The 26,817-nt window shown below is 37.7% G+C and overlaps 3 protein-coding genes and 1 pseudogene across 3 annotated transcripts; 3 read left to right on the top strand and 1 right to left on the bottom strand.

The window, feature by feature from the left end:
* The first annotated feature begins 765 nt into the window (after positions 1-765).
* Positions 766-3,092, top strand: LOC143615376 (uncharacterized). The gene is made up of 5 exons (XM_077088516.1): positions 766-912; positions 2,024-2,125; positions 2,394-2,529; positions 2,596-2,645; positions 2,741-3,092. The coding sequence occupies exons 1-5, from the start codon at positions 826-828 to the stop codon at positions 2,927-2,929; spliced, it is 564 nt and encodes a 187-aa protein (XP_076944631.1). The 5' UTR covers positions 766-825; the 3' UTR covers positions 2,930-3,092.
* A 3,089-nt stretch (positions 3,093-6,181) lies between these two features.
* On the top strand, positions 6,182-8,587 carry LOC143616293 (cysteine synthase, chloroplastic/chromoplastic-like). The gene is made up of 10 exons (XM_077089169.1): positions 6,182-6,366; positions 6,640-6,749; positions 6,997-7,054; positions 7,247-7,510; positions 7,589-7,726; positions 7,801-7,852; positions 7,933-8,012; positions 8,088-8,147; positions 8,231-8,311; positions 8,408-8,587. The coding sequence occupies exons 3-10, from the start codon at positions 7,010-7,012 to the stop codon at positions 8,495-8,497; spliced, it is 810 nt and encodes a 269-aa protein (XP_076945284.1). The 5' UTR covers positions 6,182-6,366; positions 6,640-6,749; positions 6,997-7,009; the 3' UTR covers positions 8,498-8,587.
* Positions 8,588-12,602: 4,015 nt separating this feature from the next.
* LOC143614729 (shewanella-like protein phosphatase 2 pseudogene) lies at positions 12,603-14,827 on the top strand (annotated as a pseudogene).
* A 338-nt stretch (positions 14,828-15,165) lies between these two features.
* Positions 15,166-17,095, bottom strand: LOC143615369 (protein IQ-DOMAIN 13-like). The gene is made up of 5 exons (XM_077088508.1): positions 16,995-17,095; positions 16,438-16,875; positions 16,095-16,298; positions 15,861-15,980; positions 15,166-15,795 (listed from the first exon to the last, which is right to left on the bottom strand). The coding sequence occupies exons 1-5, from the start codon at positions 17,052-17,054 to the stop codon at positions 15,313-15,315; spliced, it is 1,305 nt and encodes a 434-aa protein (XP_076944623.1). The 5' UTR covers positions 17,055-17,095; the 3' UTR covers positions 15,166-15,312.
* Between the last annotated feature and the right edge of the window lie 9,722 nt (positions 17,096-26,817).

Here is a 26,817-nt window from a genome sequence, read left to right as displayed (position 1 = left end):
CCCAATTGTGCTAGTAGTAGTAAGACTAATCACATAAGTTATGAGAAGATAGTGGATTGCATATTTGGTACATTATTTTTTTAAAGGTGGGCAAATGTATTGTAAAATAGATAAGGATGTAAACGAAGCGAACACTCGACAAATTGTTTGTGAACTATTTGACCCGAAGTTCGTTTATGCCTGTGCACGTCCAATAATGTGTTCATTTACATCAATTTATGTTTGTTTGTTTATGCTAATTCATTAAAGTTTTTTAATATTTTGCTAATGACTTTTCTAATCGTAGCATATATAATTCAGCAAAATTATTAATTATAAAACAATATGTATAGGTATCGTGTGATTAACTTATATGTAAATTAACACATGAATAAGAAAGTTAAAAAAGGCACAACCACAAACTTACCCTGACACTTTTGACACCGATCATTCATAAACTTGTAACGAACAAACACACACAAAAAACTTTACTCGGTTAGTCTTTTGTGAACCGTTCGATAAAAGCTTAGAGACTAACATGAAAAAGCCTTGGTTGGATTCGATTGGTTTTACAACCCTAGCCCAAAAATAAAACACACAAACTTGGTGGTGTTATCCTTGAAAGCCTTCTTCCTTGGTATGTATGTATATGGGTTGCAGCAAATGAAATGAAATCTCCACCTTGTTCTGTTCTTGTTGTTTAATCGTGGGGTTGGGTTTTTAAACCCAAAGATTCATTCATTCGTTTGTTCAATACAGAGAGAGAGAGAGACACATACACCTTCAGCTTCGTTATACTCCTCTCTTGCCTTGCCCGTCAAATCAATTGATTGAAAGTGAAGGAAGATGGGGAAGAATCAAGCGTACAAGGCGATGCAAAGATCAAGGGTTGGCTCCACCTCTGGCGGCCCCGACGATGTCGAAGACGGCATGGTTTGTACCCTTCCATTCCAATCTATATCATTCAGTCATACATAATTATATATGCACTTGGGGTTTAGCTTTCTAGGGCTAATTCCTAAGTTATTATTGATTAATACTACTGATTTGTGCTTTGCAAGTTAAATATGTTTCTGGTGGACTTGGGTGTTTTTGCTTCCCTCAAACCCTAACTCATTTCGTATAGTTTGTACTTTGTTTCTTATTCCATAGGTTATGCTGTTGGTTCAAAATTATGTTCTATTCCATGTGCATCCACTATCTAGAATGGTTTGAATCCTCAAGTTTGAAATTTTATTCAAATGTATTACACTTGTTTTACTGTTACTCGCATCTAGGCCTGTAAACTAACCAAACGTTCATAAACTGTTCGAAAGGAAGTTCCTTTATTTAACAAACAAACGAACATGAACGCACGATTTGTTAGTTCATTTATGCTCGTGAATATCAGTTTATGTGTGTTTTTTGGCATTCGTTTGCTTATGCTTATTCATTTATGTTTGTTGAAATTCTAATAAATACGTAAGTAGTTACATTTATGTATATATAAACATAAAATGAGTTCGTTTAAATTGTCGAGTCATGTACAAATTTGGTACATTCATGATTGATATTTTGAATGAATCATGTAAATTCAAGCTGCTAAGTTAGATGTGTTTTTCGATGAATTGTGATGTCATGGACTTTGTTTGTTTGTGTTCATTAATGCTAATTTATGTTCATTTGCGTTTGTTTATGTGAATCAGTGGTCGTTTATGTTTGTTCTGTTCTCTTCTGTTCGTTTAAGTTTGTGTGCTTGTTTCTGTTTGTTTATGTTCGTGAACTGTTCATTCAGGTTTTAAATGAAAGAACATGAACATGCCTATTTTCTTAATGGATGAACATGAACAAAAACATTGTTTGATTATATGTTCGTATTCAATTAAAGCTAGATGAACGAACACGAACACGCCCCTGTTTGTGTTCGTTCGGTGTGTTTACAAGGCCTACTCGCATGCATATTTTCATTAGTCATGTTTTTTTTTTCCTGTTTCTGCACTGCATAATATAATACATGAGGGAAGTAGTATAGTGGGTTTTTCTTTTTCTGATAAGAGAGTCGCAGGTGGATGGTTCATTTCATTCACCAGAGTGGCATGCAGCTCGTTTGGCCAGCCTCAAAACTTCACATACAGTTACTTGGGAAGAGTACAAAAAGAAGCAAAAGGTAACCCCGACCCCCTCATTCATCAAAGCTGTCTTGTTTAAACTTGTGATATAATTGAGATGGTAGTTTCAATAATTTTGCTTCCGACTGATATTAATCAGTGTTACTTCTATTCTTTTTAATGCTCAGTTTTTGTATTCTAAATCAGTGTTACTTCTATTCTTTTTAATATTCAGTTTTTGTATTCTAAAAACCAATTAAAGATGAAATGTACATGTATTTCGAAAAATTACTTATATCAAAAATGATTTACTATGGGCATTATTAGGAAGAAGAAATGAAAAAAGGGGAGTTAGAAGCTGACAAAGATAGAATGATGAGAGAATATCGGGCTCAACTAGATGCAGAACGAGCAAGCAAGCTCGCCCATGGAAGAAACCATTCAAAATCTACTCATAGGAAGGGTATGCATGCATTTGATTCAACAACTTAAATGTCTTCTGAATGATGCTTTACCTGCTTTCTTGCAGATAAGAAGAAGGATAAAGATATCAAGAAGCGAACCAACAAGAAGAGAAAGGTGTCATTCTTTACAAAATTTAGATTATTATTATTATGTTTTCTTATACTGTTTGAAGACTAACGACTGTCATCTGTTGTTGCGTGCATATATAGCATTCGAGGGAGTCCTCAAGTTCATCGTCATCTGACTCTGATTCAAGTAGTGATGATGAGTCAAAAAGGTCAAGATCAAGGTCTAAAAAGAGGAAAGACAAAAGGCACAGGAGGTCAAAGTCCAAGCATGAGGATGAGGTAGATGGCCCTTTGCCTCTTTCCAAGTTCTTCGGGAGCACAAAAGGCTGATTTATCATATTTGTGTTTTCTTTTCTTTAATCAAATCAGAGGATGTTATATCAATCTGAACATCCATCTCTTCTTAATCATGTATTTTGTTGGCCCCAAGCGTGTTGTTACTTTTGCGGTTTGTAGACTCATAATTCAAATAGCCGAGAGAATATTTCATCCAGTTTTTAATATCGCAGCATTTACATATATGAAAACCAGGACCTGTTCCAGGATACGAGCACCACACGGTGATGTTTGGCTAGAACATGACCAACTGAAATTGGTTCAAATCTGACCGCTCTTTTTCACTTGATTTTCTATTGATCCCTTTTGCTAATAACATAAATGAGTGCTTCAACCAAGCACAATCTTGGAAGTGGACAACTTGATATAAAGGCTATTGATCTCATACAAATGATTTACAGTACATATGAACCCCTTTTGTTATAGATGAACTCTACTTCAACCAAGTTACCATACAAAATGAAGCGAGTTTCAACAAATCAAGAGCAGCATGGTTGGAGGCGTTAAGGTTGTGGTGCGGCTATGTAGAAAGTGTCATGCCCTACATCGTCGGTGAGTGTTTTTTTTTTTTTTTAAGAATAAACATGGAAAATATGGGGAGGGGTGGCATTTAAGATTTGGGGTATAATATTCATACCGTCACTGTTTTTATATTTATGAACAATCTCACGTGTATACATATCTGTATGCATTGTATAAAATTACGTAACATATATAAATAAAAACACAATGTACGTAAATAATCACGTCACATTTTATACATAATAATGCAGTAAGGAAACATATTATAAAAGTGGCAATGGGGCATGAACATGGATGAATTCATTACAATTACTAGTTACTACTCTGCTTCGGCTGGTGGTGATACCGGTGGCTCATTAGTAATGGGTTTGCCTTTGCTTCTGAGTTGGGCGATGGCCTCTTTCATTGCTTCCTTCCTCTTCTTGCTAGCTAATACCTTTGCCAACACACCACTTACATTCGGGTCGTTTTTCTCTGTTGGGGGAGGCGGTGGAGGCCGCCGTGCGCCTGCTTCTGCACTCTTATTGTCACTCACAATGCTCAGCCCAAACACTGTGCCAACCAACACATCCCTGCACCACCAATCAAACATTCAACGGTTTGTACGTATTGACTTTTCAACAGACATGCAAAAACTCGTAATCACCTGCGAAGAACGGATACATTCCGACGGGTGGCGAAAATCTTTTGAGATGGAGGAGGAGAGGTGGCTGCAACTGCAGCTGCAGGGGTTGGTGTTAATAATTGGGTCATGATCATTTTGTGAGCCGAGGAAACTTGGCTGCGGGCTCTAATGAATTGACCAAATATGTGATGTGTTGGTTATGGATAGGATTGTACTACAGGTGGCATCACCTCATTGCTTTCTTTGTTATCCATATGGCTATAATTATAAACCAACATTCACTTTTCTCCAGCCTCTACCCCTGCCTGCACCACACAAAACTAAACTAAACTATTCTACTGACAAGCATGTAGGAACATAAATAGAGGGGCATTTTAGTTGCCCTATGATTACTTCTTTAACTTCTTCAAATAAAAAGTCAAAATATTTGTGAAATGTATTTAAAAGGATTTCATATATTGTATTTCTATAAGAATGGGGCTTATGTACCGTGATTTGTGACAATTTTATTTAATCATGTGATATCATTCTATAACCGAGATGGTGAATACATGATCAATAACAAAATTAACACATGGTTTGAATAATGCCGACAAATGATCATATGTTCATGCTCGATGCTACATTTCGGTCTTGAATTACAATTTATAGCCGGAAACTTAGTAGAATACAAAGATACAACAATACTCTCATAAACAAATTTCCTATAATAAATTCAAATTCAATATATAATCAATTGCACTTTTTTCCTTTTTTGGAAAATCAGATTTAAATAATGCCAACTATGGATTATTGGCAAATAACAGTCCCAACTAATGAGCTGGCTGCTGACGCTCCTATTTTTTAACATGTTTGTTCCACACGAGCCGCGATTACTACAAGCTTAACTTTATTTCCGGTCACCGGCAAAATGTTTTTGGCCGGAAAACTCAGCATTTTCGTCCCAAACCTTTTTGTAACCTTGTGTTGGACATTTAGGAGCCTTTTTATAGTAAAAACCCAAATTATCGAGGTTATCGGAACCCTAGAACCATCGTTGGAGTCGGTGGCGATAGAAAAAGAGGGTTGCACCAGCTCTGTGATGGACAACGTTTTGAGGCAAACTCGACAAGCACTCAATTACTTAGATGATGAACCAGGGCTCTGATGACGGGGATGAAGTCTGAAGTCGTTGGGCTAATATTGGCGAAGCTTGGACAAGTTCATTCCGGGGGGGGGGGGGCTCAAACTTTAAGTTGAAGACGGGTAAATTGACACTACGTATACAAATTTTTGGGTGAAAACTAGTAAATTTACACTACGTGCAAAGAAACAGGTAGGCCCGGGCCACCTCGGGCCCTCACTAAGCTTCGCCAATGACTATAGCTTGGGAATCAAGCAAATCCTTAACACGCAGAAGGTTTCCAACGACTGTGGTGGTGGTGTTTAGGTTGAGTTTTCTAGCAAAAATGTTTTTCCGGCGACCAAAAACTAGCGAAGTTAAGCTTCTGTTAGTCGTGACCCGTTAGGAACAAACATGTTAAAAGATATGATCTCAACTAGGGATGAGCATTTGGTACTTGGTACCGGTACCGAAATCGGTACCGTCGGTATCGAATCGGTACCAAAGTTTTGAGTTTCGGGATCGGTACGGTACCGGTATTTCCCGAATTTTTACCTTTAATACCAGTACCGTCCCGGTACCGTACCGAATATTTCGGTATCAGTACCAAGATTTGACGATTTTCATGATCGATATTTTCGATACCGTACCAGTCGGTACCGAATTCATCCCTAATCTCAACAGCCAACCTAGCTATTTGGCAATAGCTAAATCTAATTTTTATTTTTTTATTTAATTTTTAACATAGTGTAGCCAATAGGAGTGGGACGAGTGGCACAAAAAATCATCGCAGAATAAATAAATAAAAACAAAAAAATAAAAAGATATGGTATCTGTGTCTGGATCAAGTCAAGGATTGAAACAACCTAAAACAGGATAATAAAAGCAATATACACACCAACCTGAATCTCTTCTTCACTCATCTTCTTCTTCTTCTTCTTCTTCTTCTTCTTCTTCTGCTTATTTTAATTTAATTCAATGGCTTCTTCTTCTTCTTCTTCGTTGTTCCGCAGCCACCTGTTGCTGCAACCTCTTTACAAACCCAGCTTTCACACACTCCAAGCCCCTCGCTTTTCTCTCCCTTTCAACAAATCATCCACCGCCGCCCCTTCAATCGTCTGTAAAGCGGTTTCTGTGACGCCTCAACTCGATGCTCTTAACATCGCCGATGATGTCACTCAGGTCCCACCTTTTCTTTTCTTTTATTACCTTCTCCATCAATCAATTGGCTGCTTGATTGATGGATATGGAAATGGGGCTTAATTTATTCAGATTAGGGTTAACTTATTAATAATAAATACTCTAGCCTACGTTGACTTTTTTTTAAGTCTTTTGTTTGGGATTTGACTATTTGAGGGTTACGATACACAAATTCTTCTGCTACTCATTTTGTTGATAAAAATATATCATAAATAATCTTTAACACTATTATTTATTATTGTTATGATAATGCAGTTGATAGGGAAGACTCCAATGGTGTACTTGAATGACATTGCAAAGGGGTCGGTTGCTAATATCGCCGCCAAGCTTGAGATTATGGAGCCCTGTTGTAGTGTCAAAGACAGGTGTCTAATATTGAACTGTTATGTGTTTAGACATCTTTATGAAAGTTGAATCCCTAGGATGTTTGTTTTACAATATGACCCGCGCATTATCTTAGTCAACATTAGCTGGTGGTATTCTGCTAAGTAATGACCTTGTTACGCCCTTTAGAATAAAGAATCCTTAGAATCTGATATTAGTTATGTGCCTTCAAGCGTTTACTTGTATTTACAAATAGTAATATTGGTAATTACCTTTTTCTGGATTCAGGATCTGAAACAGTATGATTAGTGACGCTGAAGAGAAAGGACTTATAACACCAGGGAAGGTAAAAAAAAACATTTCTTTACAGTAATCATGTATATTTATATCGCATGTTGAGTTAAGTACTAATCATGTTGCATATGAAAAAAAAATACACCTTGTGTTGTGAAGGAGCTTTTGGATATGTGTTTATCGTTCTTGTTACCTATTCCAATATGTCAATGATTTATATTTCTTCATTTATATTGGGTGGCAGAGTATATTGGTTGAGCCTACAAGTGGGAACACTGGTATTGGTCTTGCATTTATAGCTGCTTCTAAAGGGTATAAGCTGATATTGACGATGCCAGCATCAATGAGTCTTGAGAGAAGGGTTCTCCTAAAAGCATTTGGAGCTGATCTTGTTCTAACAGACTCTTCAAAGGGCATGAAAGGAGCAGTTCAGAAAGCTGAAGAAATAGTCAACAGCACGCCCAATGCTTACATGCTTCAACAGTTTGATAATCCTGCCAACCCAAAGGTAAGGCCCCATAGATGTTGATTTTTTGTCCTAATAAGCTGCTTTTCGTTTAGGACTTACATTCGAAGTTTTGTGCAGATTCATTTTGAGACAACTGGGCCAGAGATCTGGGAAGACACAGAGGGAAAAGTTGATATATTTGTTGCGGGAATTGGGACTGGTGGAACTATTTCGGGGGTTGGTCGATATCCGAAGAATCAAAATCCTGATATTAAGGTTGGTAGCGCCCTTCACACTCCAATAAAATTTCGTAAGCTTTTCGGTTAAATTTTATATTTACTGTTGAACAGGTTATTGGTGTGGAACCTACTGAGAGCAATATATTGTCTGGTAGAAAGCCGGGTGAGGTTTCTAAAGACAATTAGATTTTGTGATTTTAAGTTGTGTTTTCTTTTTCTAGAGATATTATGTGAAAAGTGCAGGCCCTCACAAAATTCAAGGGATTGGGGCAGGTTTTATACCAGGGAACTTGCATCAGGATGTGCTTGATGAAGTCATAGAGGTCGCTCTTACTCTCCATCTACCCTATGTCTATTGTTTTTATCCATTTTTGCATTTCTGACATGTTTACTTGCAGATTTCGAGTGATGAAGCTGTTGAGACTGCAAAGCAATTGGCATTCCAAGAAGGCTTGTTGGTAGGGAGGGGTGGCTTTTTGTTTGTATGTTGTACTCGGATGCTGTGCACATGATTGACATGCTTTATTTGTTTATTTTTTAGGTGGGCATCTCTTCTGGAGCGGCTGCCGCTGCTGCTATCAAGGTTGGAAAGAGACCTGAGAATGCAGGAAAACTCATTGCGGTACGCATCACTGCTTTAGGCACAATATGTGTGTGTGTATTATGCATGTATCAGGTAGAAAATGTGTATTGCGTGTTAATGGTTGTTTATGGGCAGGTTGTGTTTCCTAGCTTTGGTGAACGATACCTATCCACAATTCTTTTCCAGTCAATCAGGGAAGAGGTTGAGGCAATGCAAGTTTCCTAGACTAGTTCGCATGTTTAGATTTCATCAATCATGATTTATGAATTATGTTATCACAATAAAGCATAGTCTGTGTTCTTTTAGACTTTCAAATAAATTATTTGCATCAATATTTTGGACTTTCCTTGTATAATCTATTTCTGCTGATGTAATAGATGGAATCGGTATACAAGACACCGGCAAAAGTGACCCAAGTGTCAACTTTTGGATTATTGTGGTGTTTTCTATAATGTGTTAGGTTATAAGAGTCATACTCGACCGAAGTAAAACGCTATGGGTCACCATGTGCAGCTTAATAACCAACAGGTCAGTTAAAAAAACAACATTTAACTCTACATTCTATCGGTGTCTTGTTTCTTCATGAACTCAAGAATCAAGTCTCCTTCATCTGCAATCCAAATCATCATCGATACTTAAGTGGTGAAAATTGTGGCGGAGACTGGAGAGTAACTGGTGTGGTTAGATTTGATGTGGACCACATACCCACTGAGATGCTTTTAACTTTGTTTTATATATTGTTGGGTTACTCTTGTTAGGTTCTGGAAGTATAACTCTTTTTTTCTTTTTTTTTTTTTTTGGAGTAAAGTGTCATTTTAGTTAGGGCTGTAAACAAACCAAACGAACACGAACAAGGCTTTATTCATGTTCGTTCGTTAAGAAAATAATGTATTCACGAACGGTTCACGAACACTTACTGAACACGATTTTATGTTCGTGTTCGTTCATTAAGGAAATTAATGTGTTCACGAACACAAATGAACACAAATAAAATCGCAAAGCCTAGAGATTGAGACCGATGTATTCATCAATGTGAATAATGAAAGTCTGTAAACAAATCGAATAAACACGAAAAATGGCATGTTCGTGTTCTTTCATTTAACTTTAAAAGAACACACACACACACACACTTAATCGAACAAATATTTATGTTCATGTTCGTTTATTTAAAAAGGGGCATTTGTGTTTGTTTGTTTAAAATCTAAACGTACATAACTGAACAAACATAAACAAACATACATGAACAAATGTAAATGAAAACAAACAAACATTAATAAACTTAAATGAAAACACCTAAATGAACACAAATTAACAAATATAAAACCTTTAAGCAGATAACCTATCTAGATAATATTTAATTATTTTCTATTAATACATAAACGAACATAAACGAACATAAATAAGCGAACGTTCATGAACATAAATGAACAAACGAAACATGTGTTCATGTTCGTTCGTTTAATTAAACGAACACAAGTTTTTTGCTCATGTTCGTTCGTTTATTAAATAAACGAACATAAAAGAACTTCCCGCCGAACGGTTCACGAATAGTTCACCGAACGTTCGGTTCGTTTACAGGCCTAATTTTAGTCATTATGGTTTGACAAATAATGCAAATTTAGTTTAAAAAGTTTATTTTTTGCATATGGACCATCCGTGTTTCCCAATTCTTGCCAATTACATCCAAATCACTAACCCTGTTAAATTTAATTGTTAAGTCACGGGTATGCATGTCTTTTCACTCTTTTTTTATTATATGAGTAAATTGCCAAAATCCTTCCCATGGTTTGGTCATATTTGCGAATTTCGTCCAAAATATTTTTTTCGCAATTAGACCCTCGATGTTTCCCAACCGTTGCCAATTTCGTCCATCTTAATTCGGTCTAAATTCAACGTTAACTCAGGGGTGTAGGAATGGCAACGGGGCGGGTTTGGGGCGGGTTTTGCTTAACCCGAACCCGAACCCGAAACCAAAAACCATCCCCGTACCCGCCCCATTACCCGTCGGGTTTAATTCGGGGATTCCCCGTTTGGTTTTTTGTACCCCCCCGACCCGCCCCGTCCCCGAACCCGAAAACCCGAAACCGATCCGACCCGACCCGAAATTGGGAAATCAGGTCCGGTGGTGCAGTGCAGACGGCGATTGACTGATTGAGTGGATGGTGATGGTGGTGCAGACGGCGATTGAGTGAATCGGGGGCGGACTGGCGGTGGCGGAGTCTGGATGTAGGTAACCTAATCAGTCACTTTCCTTCCTTCAGTTCCTTGTTAGGCTTTCCTCGGTGGCGGAGTCTGGATGTGGCGGAGTCTGCAGACGGCGAATCGGCGATTGAGTATTTGAGTGGATGGTGTGGCTGCGGTGGTAGTCTGGATGAAAGATTGAGATTGAGTAGGTTTAGGTTTTTAATATATATATATATATATATTATTTATATTTATATTTATATATTATATCGGGGCGGGTCGGGGCGGGGGTACCTGAACCCGAACCCGAACCCGAACCCGAAACAATCCCCGAAACAATCTCCGAAACCCGACCCGAAACCGAAAAAACAAAACCCGACCCGACCCGAAATAAGCCGGTTTTCGGGTTTCCCCGTCGGATTCGGGGATTTTTGCCATCCCTACAGGGGTGTTACTGTCCTTTTATATGTTCGTTTACCTTATTATTATTATTATTATTATTATTATTTTTGGACGAAATTCGCAAATGTGACCAAACCTCAGGGACGGTTTGACACTTTATTCATATAATAAAGAAAGAGTGAAAAAATATGTCTATCCCTGACTTAACGATTAAATTTAACGGAGTTAGTGATTTAGATGTAATTGACAAGAACAAGAAAACATGGATAATTCATATGCAAACAATAAACTTTTTAAACTAAATTCACATTATTTTTCAAACCACAATGACAAAAATGACATTTTTTTTTTGTCCTTTCCAACTTTCCATAAACCCAACTTCACATTAAGTGGAGAGAGAGGATGACTTTTCCACAAAGCTTTAAATGGAAATTTCACAAACAAACAAATATACAGAAATTACAAACATGAGGACATAACAAGAGTGATTATAGGAAAGAAAAAGATTATCAATTTGAACACTTCAACAAAAATATCTACATATTGTATATATACTGTATAATAAATAAAAATTATGAGAGGAGGACATCTAATTAGCACCCAATAATATCTTTTTCCCGTCCCTCTCATATTAAATAGTGAAAATCACAAAATCAGTTGATGTGACTTTTCTTGTCTACTACAATTCCATGAATTAATTTTAGGTATTTATGTTTTAAAATGATTTTAATAAAACATAAAGTGAGTAGATATTATTAAAAGAGTATAGTTCCCGAAAACTGATGACAGGCCACTGGTACTATCTAAAATCTAAATCTTTATAACTAAATATTGAATATTTAATTTAATATAATTTTTATTTAACACGTATAAGTTTCTAACCTAACATAATATAACAAAAATAAAGAGTTAATAGCATGGTTGATCCCCATGCTTTGAATCACATAACTAGAGTCTTCAATTGCAGCCAATGACCATATCACCATATGGTCCAATGGCCGAATGATATAAGGGTGATTGCTAAAACATGAGATTTTATTGTTTAAGTTTAAAACTTGATTCAAGGAGTTTTTTTATAGTGATGAGTTTTTTCTTTAATAATGTTCTTTGGTGAGTCGAACATGGGACGTCAAAATCATTATGGATGATTGAAATCTCATTTTAGAAAGACTTTCTCGAGTATTAAGATAGTTCCAAACATTATTAAAAAAGAAAAAGAGGTCCCAACTCAATGAAAATACATCTTCCAACCATTTTATTTCATATTTACACATTTTTAGTCACAATAATAATAATTTATAGTATAATGATTTAAATAATTCATATTATGGTCTATTGTCAAATAACAGATTCCAACTTGACGCTGACGGTTTCATCTTTTAACATATTTGTTCCTAACAAGCGGTGACTAAAGGAAGCTTAACTGCGTTAGTCGCTGGTCGCCTAGAAAACATTTTTGTCGAAAAATCAACCTTTTAGGCCGGAAAACTCAAGTTAACCACCACCACAGTTGCCGCAAACCTTGTGCGCATTCTCAACCGATCATACCACAACAGTCATTCGTCGGAGGCTTAGTTCGCTGTCAAATTTGCCTCAAACCGCCAGCCATTACCTAAGATAATTGAGAACATTTATATCCAAATATCCAAATATAAAAGGCATTGTTTAGTTTGCATTGTGTTTGTGTTTGTGTTTGTGTATGTTCATTCTATTCTATGAACAAAGGCATCTTTTTCCACGAGGAATGGCGGATACTAGTGCAAGCTGCCGTAACCTACCCGGCCTCGTATCATCCTTCGTCGACACATTCGTTGATTTTTGCGTCACGGACGGTATGTTCTTGCCTCCTCCGGAGCCCCAGGCTTTCCAGACTTGCCCTAACCGCCTCATAGCAATCGGTGACCTTCTCAAATCCAAACAATCCCTCCGTCTCGCCGGCCTCATCGACTCCAACGATTGCTGGTCCGGCGGCTCCTCCACCCTCGTCCAGGTTGGCGACGTACTCGACCGCGGCGGCCAGGAACTCAAAATCCTTTACTTCCTCGAGAAACTCAAACGACATTTACATACATTATGCCAAACCCTAATTATAAATACAATGACCAATAACTGAACTTTTAACAGAAAATTGAAGTAACCGAATATCAGTTGTTGGATGCTATTTGCCTATTTCTACCTTGATTAACTGAAAGTAAACAATTCAAACTGAACCATAGGTCTGTAAACGAACAAGGGCGTGCTCGTTTCCGTTCATTTAACTTTAAACGAACACGAACATGAGCATTTAATTGAACAAATACATGTGTTCATGTTTGTTCGTTTAAAAACTGAGCATGCTTGTTTATGCTCGTTCGTTTAAAATCTAAACATGCATAAATGAACATAATTGAACTAACATAAATGAACACAAACAAGCAAATATAGAACTATTAAGTAGATCACTCATCCAGATAATATATTTAATTATTTTCTATTAATGGCTAAACGATCAAACGAAACATGTGTTCATGTTCATTTGCTTAATTAAACAAACACAAATTCTTTGTTCATGTTTTTATTAAATAAACGGACATAAACGAACTTCCCGCTGAACAATTCACTGAAAGTTCGGCTCATTTACAGGCCTACGTATTATAATATATATTTAGCCTTTATGCCTTCAATGCATTTCATTTTTTATACCTCCACTTCATATGTATTTATACTGTCATTATATGTAGTTCTAAGCTAAAATTTTAGCCCAAGTTTGGTTTTGGTTATTAACCGAACCGAAACCTACCAAACTAACCGAATAAACCAAACCGATTAACCCAAAACTGATTGATTAATAAAATAGTTTAACCGATGACTTAGGTTTTGGTTTAGGCTAATAACTGAACGGAACCGATTAACCAAAAACTGATTGGTTAATAAAATAGATTAACTGATGACTTTGGTTTCGGTATAGGCTAATAACTGAACTGAACCAATTAACCAAAAACTGATTGGTTTATAAAATAGATTAACTGATGACTACGGTTTCGGTTTAGGCTAATAACTGAACCGAACCGAACCGAACCAAACCAAACCATGCAAACCCCTAGAATTACACCATCATATACACACACTTAAGAGTTTCTACTACAGGCCGTCAAGTCTGGTGGCAATGTGATCACCATGAAAATCACGAAATTATGAACGTGGATGGCGATTTCAGGTACGTGACTCCATCAGGCCTTGAGGAATTCAAGAACTGGGCTTATTGGTTCTGCGTTGGTAACAGCATCAAGAGTTTGTGTGATGGGTTGGAAAAGCCCAAAGATTTGTATGATGGGATTCCTTTGAGTTTTCGTGGTGTTAAACGGGAACACGTGGCAGGTTTTAGGTCTCGCATCGCTGCATTGAGGCCCAAGGGTCCGATAGCAAGCAGGTTTTTGTCGAAGAATCTGACTGTAGTAGTGGTGGGTGAGTCTGTGTTTGTTCATGGGGGGATCTTGCCGAATCATGTTGTTTATGGGTTGGAACGGATTAACCAAGATGTTCGGGATTGGATTAGCGGGTTGAAAGAGAGGGTGGCGTCGAGCTTGGTAAGGGGGAGAAATTCTCTTGTTTGGTTGAGGATATATTCCAACGAATTGATTAAAGATTGCGATTGTAGCACGCTTGAACACGTGCTTTCGACGATTCCAGGGGCTAGAAGGATGATCATGGGCCATACTATTCAAGAGCGTGGGATAAACGGTGTGTGCGATAACAAGGCGCTGAGGATTGATGTGGGTATGTCTAATGGGTGCATAAATGGGTTGCCTGAGGTTCTAGAGATCAGCGAAGAATCCGGGGTAAGAATCCTCACAACAAATCCTTTCAGTGTGTATCAGACTGTTGATGTCCCTGTCACTATTCCTGTCCCTGTCCCTAAACAAGTGCCGGTCGAGGCGTAAATAGTAAAATACACATTCCTTCGTCTTGTTTTCAGTCATTGTTTATACTCAGGCATGAATGATTTCTCTCCTGTATTGGATTTTGAATAGCAATTTTTTAATCATGATGCTTGATTAAATTTCTGTCTTGGTTTACTATGTTTGCTCCTTTTTACCAAACAACAAAAATATATAGCTAAGGTAACTGTCACTAGTTATGTTATTCATTGGACTATGTTCTCTAAACAGCATTTTTCATCAACTTTGATCTCCGCTTTGTATTGTGATTTTGTGCATTCATTCATGCAGGTCCATAACAAACTGTAATTAACATTAACACTAAACAATGATTGTATAAGCATTAATAATTATATCAATTTATTGGCTGTGAATTTCTACCCACCATCACACAAAAATTTATTATTTTTTTATTAACACACATTAGTACTCTCCCTAATCAATCAATACATCCATCATTTATAGTAAAAGCACCATACACCCTGTTAAAATAACACAATCAGCAAAATAAAAAAACCCAAACCATAACAAAAAAAATCACACAAATCTGTTAAAAGGTTTCCTCCCAAGTGAAGAATCCATGCTGAAATCCCCTACAGAACGGGCGCTGTTTGGTGTAAAAGGAAATGAAAACCTCCTTTTAGATGTGTCACTACAACTACCAGGAGTGGTAGGGGTGCCACACCGCTCCTTAGGATTGCTTGTTGGTCTCGCTTTAGCTCTTGTTGATGCGGTAGGACTCGTGTAGTGGGGAGCTGAAAACGGTGGGCAGCTTCGTAAGCTATCATCGTCCTTCATTGAGTAAAGAGAAGCTGCTTTTCTTGCTTTCGTAAATCGGTTTGTGGAACTTGATGACATTGGTGTAGTAGGTCTGTCAAGCTGCTTGTGTGTTGGCCTAGAAGGTGTGGTTGCAAACTGATGATTCTTTAGAGTAGTGGTTGTATGGTAAGGCAGTTGATGTTGCAACCACTTCCACCACCAGGGGATTTTATGAGTTGCGGTTGGTGTCCCTTTCGATAACTGAAGGAAGGTATGTTAGAATCAGAAATACAGCTGGATTTTGAAAGGAGGTGTTGATGTAATACCTGGTGAGAATATGCATATGCCATGGCTCTTTCTCTCTTAATCAACGCGTCCGCTTTTCTCTGCAACCGTGCTTCTCTTTCCTCTTTCGTAATCAGGCTATCATCCCAGTGCTCCTCTGACTACATTATATCCAAACCAACAAATTCATCATTCAAACTATATTATTAACATCCAAATGACCGTGGAAATGTTAAGACAGACGAGCATGTATTTTAATATGAAAGGCCAAGTACTTGTTTTTGAGAATTGTTGTCAGGTTGCGGTTTGAGTGCTTGGTTCTCTAGCATTTGGACTCGTCGTGACTGAATTTGTGTTTGGACTCTGATCAACAGCTGCATCTGCTTCATGGCATTGACTGTTTGTCGCTTCACACTTATACTTGTTACAACCTTTTGAAGCCTACCAAGGCCTGTCAAATTCCGTGTGCTCTTCCTTGCCTGTACGCACATACAACCATCATTTAATGCTTTACCCCATCAGGCAAAACGGTGATAACTTTCAACTTCAAAATTGGTGTATGTAACAATGTTGAACTTTAGACTAATGGATGGATAGGCTGTATTAATTAATGCTTACCGTATAACCTCTATAGACAGCCTGGATCCTGGTAGCCGAAAGGTGGTGTTGCTGCAGAGTTGGTTCTGGTGTGTGACTAACTTTAGGAGGAGAAGTAAGCCTCTTCGGTGGTGGTGGTGGAGGAGGAGGAGATACATGCCTTCTAGATGATGAAGAAGAAGGTTGAGCTTGAGCTTTTGGTGGTTGTGGTTGTGATCGTGGTTGTGGTGGCGGTTGTTGTGGTGGTGATTGCGATTGTGATTGTGTTTGTGTTTGTGGTGGTGGCGACGGCGGCGGCGGCGGTGGTGGTTGTGGTTGTGATTGTGTAGTAGGAACATATGCATTATGTTGGTCAATTTCCCCCAAGATTTCTTCAATACTGCTTGGCTCTCGGAAAAAGGGAAAGAATGATCCACGCTTCAACCTTCCTCGGCCCTTCCGACTTTTCTTGTGACCTTCCTGCAACACAACACAATGTAATCAGTAAACACAAAACACAAATGCTACAGTATATTAACTAACCAATTTGAGAAGAAGAGAGTGTTAGTTACCACCATTTGAGTAAAAAGGCTACTTACATTGGAGTTGCAGGCAACAAGCCTCCTAATTGCCAAAATCCAAGTGGCTTTCTTTCCCATGTTCCCAGCATTACTTTCCTACCCTGTAGAGCCACCGCGATCATATCAAAACGCACAAAAAGTAATAATTAAAAAGAAAAGTAAAAGAATTTTTAATTAAAGAAAAAACCAAGATATTAAATATGTGACCTCCTCAGCAACAAAATCTTGGCCTATAATTTATCTATGCAGCAGCCTGCTTACTTCTGTTTAGTTTAAACTGTTCAATTTCTGGTAGGTTTATTTTGTAACTACTTGCTTGTATTTAAATTATGGTTGGTTATCAACTTCAGATTCCCAATTTTGTAAGCAAAGCAAAATTAATTCTAGAATATGATGGATCTTTGCAGACATACTTGAAAATCATTCATGTACAACATATTATATACATCTTACAATATCTAAGGCTTGAATATGAAAAGGGATTATTGCATATTTTTAAGTAAAATCATAATCATAATAAATTGAGAAAACAGAAAGTAAAGGTTAAGGTTAGGGTTACCTTAACTTATTATGGATGAAAGAATAAGAAATCAACAATCTCTGTCATAATGGTCTGGAAGATAAGAGAAGAGAAAGAAAGAAAGAAAGAAAGACTGACTAATTTAATTAATTGTTTATCTTTTCTTTTTGGGAGGCCACCAACAGCACCCAGATATTTAAGAAGGTGCAATTAGTGTTTTACATTATCATCATCAACATATGGGGTCCACAACATAAACAGACGTCTAGTGGAGACTGGGCTTCTGTTTGAAAATTCTTCCCCCTTTTTATTAATATTTTTATTTTTATAAAATAATAAAAGTAGGTGGCCACCTGTTGTACCTGTAAAGTTGTTTTCTCGGTTGCTGCTGCTGGTGTGGTCCATATAACCAATTGATTCATTTGCAGCCATCCATAACCTTAATTTAATACAGCCAAAATACATACCTTTTTCATTTTCTTTCTTTGTTGTTTGTTATTTATTTCCAAACAAGACTACAAAAGGCAAGTATTTTCTTTTGTTTTCATTTACAAAAATATATATATATATATATATACATAGCTCTCATAATTTAAATAGTGTATTATATAACACCCAAAACTTAATAGCGAGTGTATGTTGATACGTGAATTTGTTACCTGCATGATTTTCTACAACGTAATTTAAGTATGGAATTTTAATGAGTAAAAGTGGATACACAATCATGTACGGCGTAAGTCACGACTGTATAAAAGCATATCAAAACCGAAAAAAATTGACTATATAAAGAAGTGAAGCCCAAGTAAGAAGAAATTTTTTGATTAATTATTAATTTATGTAATATAAATGCGACGCATTGACTTATAAATCACTCATGGAAATTGGAATGCCGTGCAAGCAAGCGCATCTCCTATTTTCATACTCCTAGAGACACAAAATGTTATTAAACTAACACCAACAACCCAACCTAGTACTACTACTACTAACCCAGGAACAAGAATAAGAATCAATAATGTTCCTTCATAAATACATCCATTAGCAGCAGTACCTTGTCTTTCTATTATTATTTTATAAAGCTTACACACATAATATAGTATTATGTGTTATCTTAGATTTACCAGTACTAGCATTTGTTCTTTCTTTTGGCAATAAAAAAATAAAAAATCATATGTTTCACAACATTGCATTAAGATAACAATAAAGCTAATTAAATCCACACTCATCTCTGATGTCTCAGCAACACATATTCCATCAATCAAGTAAAATACAGTCTGCATGCTAGCATTTTTCCAGTTGCATCAACTTATCTCCCGCAACATAACGGGCAATCTTACAATCAACTTTGGTTACAAAAACAACAGATGCTTAGTCCTCCAATTGATCAGGAAGACTTTGCATTTTCATAAGACGAATCTGCGACTTGTGAAGGGAGGCTGCCTTCAGTGCTTTGAGGGATATGAAAACCAAACTGAGTGCTCATCGGCGCTTCAAACGGGTCCACGTTCTTAGAGATAACCACATCAAGTTGAGCGTTTAACTTCTGGATCCTGGTTTGTGCTGCATCAATCTTTCTAAGCATTTCAACATCTGTATCTTCAGCAAATAATCGCTTGTTTTGCATATCCAACCCAACCTCCTCTCGACTATCTCTCACCACTGCTTTTCAACAAAACATAAAGTTAGATTCAGATGAAATGTCTACACAGAATAAAAACCTTATGCAATTCATATGAACAACACCACCTTTCAGTTAACCAGTTTGGCAGACTTGAATGTATCAAATTTAAAACGACGACCAATGCAGCAATTTGTAGATCCGATTTTAGATCTTAATCAATGCGCTCTAACGCCCTCCTAGCATTTGGTACATTTGAAACCACTGTCATTTTAAGTTTTTCCATATTAAGAATGACTATTCATGATTGCATTTCACAACCTGATCGGACGATAGGCTATAGGAGTCATCTAACAATTACTTTCCATTTTAAAGCTAGACGGTTAATGTAAACGCGCATATGCAGTCAGGTTTGGAGGTGGCGTGTTGGCATGAATTATAAGCTCTGAATCTAGAACAACCAATTTATTGACAATATCGAAACCCCTACTTAGTACTTAAGTCTATGGTAAACAATCATGATTCTCACTTCTAAAAGTATGTACTAGATGCAGGAAACAATTAGTTTGTGGTATATTGGTATATAAACCAAATTCTCTGCAAGATTTCTACTCTTCATGAGTCATAAAGTTTGTCACAATTCCAGTGGGGAATCGATATAACACGATGATTTTGGCTTACTCCCAATGTTTTAATTATAACCAAGAAACTCTCTCAAAACTTGATTACGAATTGAAACGGTTTATATAGACTACTAACTCTAGCCTATTTGATTACAATACAAATTGTCTAGAATCTAAAAACATTTAAATGATAACCTATCAACTTACGACTCGTGCAGCATCCTTATCCTTTACTAAACACGGGAAATACCGCCAGCAACAATGATTATGAGATGCAAGCAATTAAGGAAGGCGCTCGTTAAATGATATTTTATCTTATCATGCAAACATGTGCTGAATTCTGTCGTATGAAGTAATTAATAGTTCACACCAGCAGAGATCGACTTATATCACGTAAAAGCATGGTTCTGTTGTTTGCTTTTGGATGATGATGATGTTATATATGTATGAACTATTTTATATACCACATGCAGCAAAGAGAAAATGAACCTATCTATAGAATAAACATTTAAGGTCTTTGCTGTTACTTACCTAGGCCATTAAAATCATCCGTCGTCGACCCTCCATTTTCTGAAACAAATGAACATGAAAGTGTTAGCAGCCAAAGCTAGGTTGCAGTAAAATATATATATACATATATATAAAACAGTTGCCAATGTGATACCATGATAGGAGAAAAGGGCATGGTTTGCCATGTATAATTCAGGATCCATTTCATTATCCGGGGGGCTTTCACTGGTAACCGAAAGAGTCTGATCAGCCAAATGCTCATTCTGATCAACTGCTTCGGTGCAGCTTAATGCATACGACTCGAGTTGTTTCATTTTGAGTTCAGCCCATTTACACCGCCACATTAGTGGACGTATAAAGTTTCTCCAGTGGCTTGTCACCTTCCTTTTCTTTTCACTGATCAAATAACAATTAATCAGCTAAAGAATTACTTAAGCTAATGTTTGTTGGTTAAATTTAAAAAGAAAAACATACCTGGGTGGCATTGTTGGTGCAGGAGAATTGGTTTGATCGGAATGAGGATCGGCGGTGGGCATCGTTGGTGGTGGTTCTGCTGAAAGATGGCCAAACATCAAACCCTTGTCTTCTTCCATTTCTTTCTTCATGACTCACTTTGACCTTTTTTCCACTTCATATTCATATCATTATTTAGAAAAAAACAAAAACAAAAAAGCTATAATGTTAGTTGGCATTATTTATGTCTTTTCTTTAAATGATGTATAATAAAAAGATATTAATGGTCTTTTATTATTATTATTATTATTATTATTATTATTATTATTTTTCACTACTAAATATTAGCATACTGTGGTATTTGAACACATGACTTCATATTTAACACCCTAACCACCTTAAAAACGGTGTTTTATATAATAGGGTAAATTTATTAATGTTTTTTATTTTTATTATTATTAAAAAAGATGAGATGAGGGTTTAAGTTTCGTGAATAGTGATAGATTAAAAGCAATCTAATAATTAAAGTACGTAACGAGTTAAGTGTGAAGTTGACCGTACTTTTATTTGAGATCTTTTATTTATAGTTGATGTTGGTAAACGTCGCTCTCGTCTAGTGGGGCTCATTCTGTTAAGAGTCACAACTGTGATACTTTGTATTTGATTGGTTTAAAACTTATCACACGAATTAAGCAATAGATATGATGACAAGTGAGACAATCTTAAACTACGTTTTTATTGCATGACACGTGAACCTAACTCTTGTGAGGATTAAACTGATGCCATACTAGGCCCATGGGCCACCATATCTTTTTATAGAATAGTCATTTGTAACAATTAAAATTTAAAACAGACAACTTTTTTCCAATTTTAGTGTAATGTTTTTGTGATATTCGTCAATTTCGGGTCTTGTTTGTATTCGTTTTTGTATTTGTTTATTATGTAAACCGACCCGATTTGTAAACCGAAGCTTATTTTATAATCAAAATGATGGATTTATGTTACAATATTGTTTCACACTTGTTAGGTCTTGAAAACATCCTATCTTTATTTTTATTTTTATTTTTATTTATTTATTTATTTTTGTTGTTTTGTGTTTTTGTCTTGATCCATTTTGCATGAAAACTCTTGTGTCTCACACCCATATTTGACCACCAACATTACCCTATATATACACCATCTTTCCTCTTCATTTTCCCTTGCTACAACTCCAAAAAAAAAACTCTCTTAAACATCAAAGATTCAAGGTTATCTTCTTAAGTGTTCTTGAAGGTTTTTAGTCTTTTGTAAGGCCCCGAACCCGGTAGCCCTACTTTAGCGTCGGATTTACTCATAAACACAGTTCTTCAATCAGAGTTTATTAAAACTTTTCGCGGAATATAAAACATCAATCATTTGTTACAAAACGTTAAACTTTTCTTTGATACCATAACACAAAACTTTATATTTAAAAACATCTTTACTTCTTTCTTCAGATGCCAGCCGTTCAATCCATGCCGTGTGTCGTCCTCATGCTAACTCTGTAATCAGCTCACCTGCGTGCATACTAAAAGTCAGCTACGCTGAGTGAGTTCTAGTTAATCGAACGCCATACAATACATACACATACATACATATCCGTAGATACGTATCCATACTTCACTAGTTACCCTTCTGTTCTACATACACACTTGCTACCATACATACACACATATTTATAACCACTAACCTCAGTCTACCGTGAGTACGTTCATAGTCCGCCGTCTATACCTGTACTCAAGGTCGTGAACACGTAAAAGGTCCGCGGTCCTTACCTATGTTCACCCTTTATGGTACGTGCAAGGTCCGCAGTCCTTCCCTATACCATCCTACATCCACAACACGTACAAGGTCCACAGTCCTCCCCTATGTTGCAACCTAAACCATAGCACGTACGAGGTCCGCAGTCCTCCCCTATGCTACCACAATACAACTACAGCACGTATAAGGTCCACGGTCCTTTCCTATGCTGATGCCTATCTATAATACGTATAAGGTCCGCAGTCCTTAACTACGTTGTCGTCTATTATCTGTAACGCGTATAAGGCCCACCGTCCCTATCTACGTTTACGTCTATCATCTACTTTACGTGTAAGGCCCGCAGTCCTTAACTACGCCATCACCAGCCGAGTCTATGTCCGACAAAAGCTAGAGGGATTTGCCATCCTAACTTACTATGTCGATCATAGAACTCACATACCATTCGTGTACCTGCATACACCTACTCCACATATACAATAATTACATCATAGCATAAGAACACCCTAGGCGTTCTTTACATCATTCATTTAACAACCATACCTCTTGTCGATACGTGCAATATCCGAAGATCGTTCACGCCCCGACAAGTATTCATTTGTAATGTTCATAAATCTTCGATATATAATATCCGTACCTTTATTTTTGACCTGACAGTACGCGCAATATCCGAAGATCGTTCGCGTACCGACAAGCAACCATTCATATCCATCACATATATCACATATGGCATACACTTATCACTTAGGATAAATGTATTAACAACACATCGAGTATGCACACAGCCCCGAAAACATAACAAGGAATGGGGCTAGAAACTCACCTGAATACTGTTACGCTCTCCGTTAATAGTTATTCTCCTCTTGAGCTGCGCACGGCTAACTGTATAATATTTACACGTATCAATTACTGCTACTACTATTACTACTACTCATTTTCGATAACCGCCTTAACACCTTTTCCATTAGGTTTTTAATTTAATTCATAAACGAACTTCACTTCAAGCGAATCTTGGAAACAACTTGGTTCTGGCTTGATTCGATCGAATAGGAACACGTTCGATCGAATACAACACGTTCGATCGAATAGGAACACGTTCGATCGAATACAACACGTTCGATCGAATAGGAACACGTTCGATCGAATACAACACGTTCGATCGAATAGGAACACGTTCGATCGAATACAACACGTTCGATCGAATAGGAACACGTTCGATCGAATACAACACTCATTCGATCGAATACAAAACTCATTCGATCGAATGAGTTGGAGACCATTCGGTTGCTTCCCTATTCGGTCGACTGGACTTGTTCGATCTACGCATTCGATCGAATGGACTGATTCGATCGACTGGTTCGATCGAATGAGTCTGATTCGACTCCTTCAAGCTGGGCGACGGAGAAACCCACGGGTTTTCCAGATTTTCCAGATTTTTGACCCAAAATCGAAGTTTTTGACATGGAAATGCTCGGGATTGAAAGGGCTATCGATTCCTAGTACTTTTAAACACAAAAGCTTGCATTTTGACACCAAAACAAGGCGGTTTCTGACCCGAAAACTCAAGTTACGTTTTTGCTCGCTTTGAGGCCGAAATGGTTATGAAAACGGATGATTTTCGAGAGGGACTTACCAAAAACGATTAGGAACAAGATTGTGGACTCGGATTTGTGATTTGAGAACTTTCTCTCTCTAGCTTCTCTCTCTAGAAATGAGAGTGTTTGGGTGGGTGTAAGTGAAGGAAGATGGTGAAAATGGTGGAAGTGTCAAGAACTTTCGTTTATATACTACGGGTTTGGTTAGGCTCGGGTTGGCTTCCTACGGGTCGAGACAGGCCGAGTTCATAAAATAACTAAGCCCAAGACCCGTTCCTTACTCGACATTAAATAACTAAAATGTGAAATTACTAAACATAACTTTCTTTTATTTATCAATATAAAAATTTTAGGATGTTACAAGTCTTCCCTCCTTAAAGAGGTTTCGTCCCCGAAACCTAACTTATTCCCTATAAAAGGAAAACTTCTTACATTTACACGTTTTATAGAAATGCCTTCGCTTTCTGAGTTACCCTTCCTACTTCCGACTTTACAGCCATCGAATGGTGGTCATGTGTTTTAGCTATTTAAGGTAGCTTGTCCATGAGACCCTCGATGCACCAAGACTCATCTCATCCTTCTAAGGGTTTCGATTAGTACTTTTAACACTATTGTCTAAAACAACATTTCACCATAACATACTAATCATTCTTAACCAAACTCAAAATAATTACACGCCACAGATAAACATAAGTTTTAGACCTTAACACAAAACAAGTTCTTAAGCAAATGTAATTTAATAAAACCATTGCATGAGCAATTATTCCTTCATCAGGTGTTCCTCTCTGCAGTTTCCCAAAGTCTTCATCCTTTCGCACCTACCGCCCCTGATTCCTTGCAATCCCTAGCCATGTGGTCAGCTTTTCCGCATTTGAAGCACTTTGGACGATCAGGGCATTCTCGAGAATAATGCCCACTCTTTCCACACCGATAGCACCTGTCTGTCCCAGTCTTGCATTCTCCCAGGTGCACTTGCCCACACGTCTTACATGCATCCTTGTTCCCAACCTTGGCCTTCCTCTCATCAGTTGTTGTCACCATCTCGCCAGACCGCTTAGCAGAGGTAGCCCATTTCTTCTCCTTCTTTTCCCCCACCACCACATCGTCCTCAGCCAGGTCAGCATAAACCACTTCTGCGAGTTCAACAGCAGAGTCAAAAGTAGCAGGTTTATTTGCCCTGACCAACATGCGGACTTTTTGTGGCAATCCCCTCACATAACATTTGATTCTTTTGACCTCAGTGTCAACCATATCAGGCACCAATCTAGATAGTCGGCTGAATTCAGTAGTATACTCACGATGCGTCATCATACCGGCCTTCAAATTCAGGAACTTCATCTCCGTCCTTTCAACCTCTGCATCTGCACAGAACTTCTTCATCACCAACTCTTTCAGATCGTCCCATCTCAACGCCTTGATCTCATCCCTAGTCTTTCTCTGCTCCACACTTTCCCACCAATACATAGCTTCTTCCACAAATGACTGAGTAGCATAACCCACAGCTTGGTCGGGACGGCATTCGCTAATGCGGATAACCTTGTCCATAGTGGTTATCCATTGGAGAGTAGCGATTGCGTCTCCCAACCCAGTCAGCTTCGGCGGGTCGCATCCTTTGAAGGACTTATAGCTGCACCCACCTTGTCCTCTTCTCCTATCATCGACTTTCACAGACTTATCCTCGCTCGAGGCCCCTCTTTCTCCTTCCCCAACCTCCTTACCATCACCCCCTGCCCCTTCAGCAGTTCGCTCACGGCTTCCAGCAGATCCTTCGGGATTCAGGTTCTTCACAGCAGCAACTACAGCTTGAACAATGGCTGCTTGAACTGCAGGGCTAAGTTGAACTTCTTCATTGTTGTTCTGGTCTCCTCCAGCTGCGCTTCCTTCATCTTCGGTGTGGGAAGCTTCTTCTACCGAGGGTTGCCGGACAAGACGAGGCCTGCCACGACGTCCAGTGCGACCCCCAGCTTCAACAAATTCTCCAGCTCCCGCCATTAGTATTCTACAAGGGAAAACACAAACATCATCACTCAAGGAACTATTTAGTACAAGGATAGTAAGGCTAACAGGTAATAACAGTGGCCAGTTGTGATTAGCTGATCACGTTACTTTCCGTGTCCTATACACTTCCCTTTATGAGTCTATTTGTGCTGGTTCTACTTAAGCAGTTTGTCAAAGTAAACAATCAATTATTCCTATCCCTACCGTTCACATATCTTTCCTTTCTCATTAACAATTATCATTTAATCATATACCTTACCTTTACTGATCTTGCTTGAGCGACACATGGCATTCTTGAACTGGCATCTTCTTTCCTTTCTTACTTAAATCCCATTTTCTGTTCGAGTCTAAGCATGTAGGATGCTTAAATCTCTCGAACTTATGCTCTGATACCAACTTGTAAGGCCCCGAACCCGGTAGCCCTACTTTAGCGTCGGATTTACTCATAAACACAGTTCTTCAATCAGAGTTTATTAAAACTTTTCGCGGAATATAAAACATCAATCATTTGTTACAAAACGTTAAACTTTTCTTTGATACCATAACACAAAACTTTATATTTAAAAACATCTTTACTTCTTTCTTCAGATGCCAGCCGTTCAATCCATGCCGTGTGTCGTCCTCATGCTAACTCTGTAATCAGCTCACCTGCGTGCATACTAAAAGTCAGCTACGCTGAGTGAGTTCTAGTTAATCGAACGCCATACAATACATACACATACATACATATCCGTAGATACATATCCATACT

The sequence above is a fragment of the Bidens hawaiensis genome, unplaced genomic scaffold (assembly GCF_021521415.1).
Source record: "Bidens hawaiensis isolate Kalapana, Puna unplaced genomic scaffold, B.hawaiensis_p1.1 tig00002306_1, whole genome shotgun sequence".
NCBI lineage: Eukaryota > Viridiplantae > Streptophyta > Magnoliopsida > Asterales > Asteraceae > Bidens > Bidens hawaiensis.
Note: the sequence above shows the minus strand (reverse complement) of the source record. Positions and strands in the feature narration are given on the sequence as shown.

What these genes read in the sequence shown, in the direction of transcription:
- LOC143615376 (XM_077088516.1), top strand. Translation starts at nt 826, where the DNA reads ATGGGGAAGAATCAAGCGTACAAGGCGATGCAAAGATCAAGGGTTGGC. An exon ending in ACGATGTCGAAGACGGCATG is followed by an intron (nt 913 to 2,023) that starts GTTTGTACCCTT and finishes AGAGAGTCGCAG; the next exon opens with GTGGATGGTTCATTTCATTC. An exon ending in AGTACAAAAAGAAGCAAAAG is followed by an intron (nt 2,126 to 2,393) that starts GTAACCCCGACC and finishes GGGCATTATTAG; the next exon opens with GAAGAAGAAATGAAAAAAGG.
- LOC143616293 (XM_077089169.1), top strand. Translation starts at nt 7,010, where the DNA reads ATGATTAGTGACGCTGAAGAGAAAGGACTTATAACACCAGGGAAG. An exon ending in ATTGTCTGGTAGAAAGCCGG is followed by an intron (nt 7,853 to 7,932) that starts GTGAGGTTTCTA and finishes TGAAAAGTGCAG; the next exon opens with GCCCTCACAAAATTCAAGGG. An exon ending in TGCTTGATGAAGTCATAGAG is followed by an intron (nt 8,013 to 8,087) that starts GTCGCTCTTACT and finishes GTTTACTTGCAG; the next exon opens with ATTTCGAGTGATGAAGCTGT.
- LOC143615369 (XM_077088508.1), bottom strand. Translation starts at nt 17,054, where the DNA reads ATGGGAAAGAAAGCCACTTGGATTTTGGCAATTAGGAGGCTTGTTGCC. An exon ending in ACAACAATTCTCAAAAACAA is followed by an intron (nt 15,981 to 16,094) that starts GTACTTGGCCTT and finishes GATATAATGTAG; the next exon opens with TCAGAGGAGCACTGGGATGA. An exon ending in CATATGCATATTCTCACCAG is followed by an intron (nt 15,796 to 15,860) that starts GTATTACATCAA and finishes ACCTTCCTTCAG; the next exon opens with TTATCGAAAGGGACACCAAC.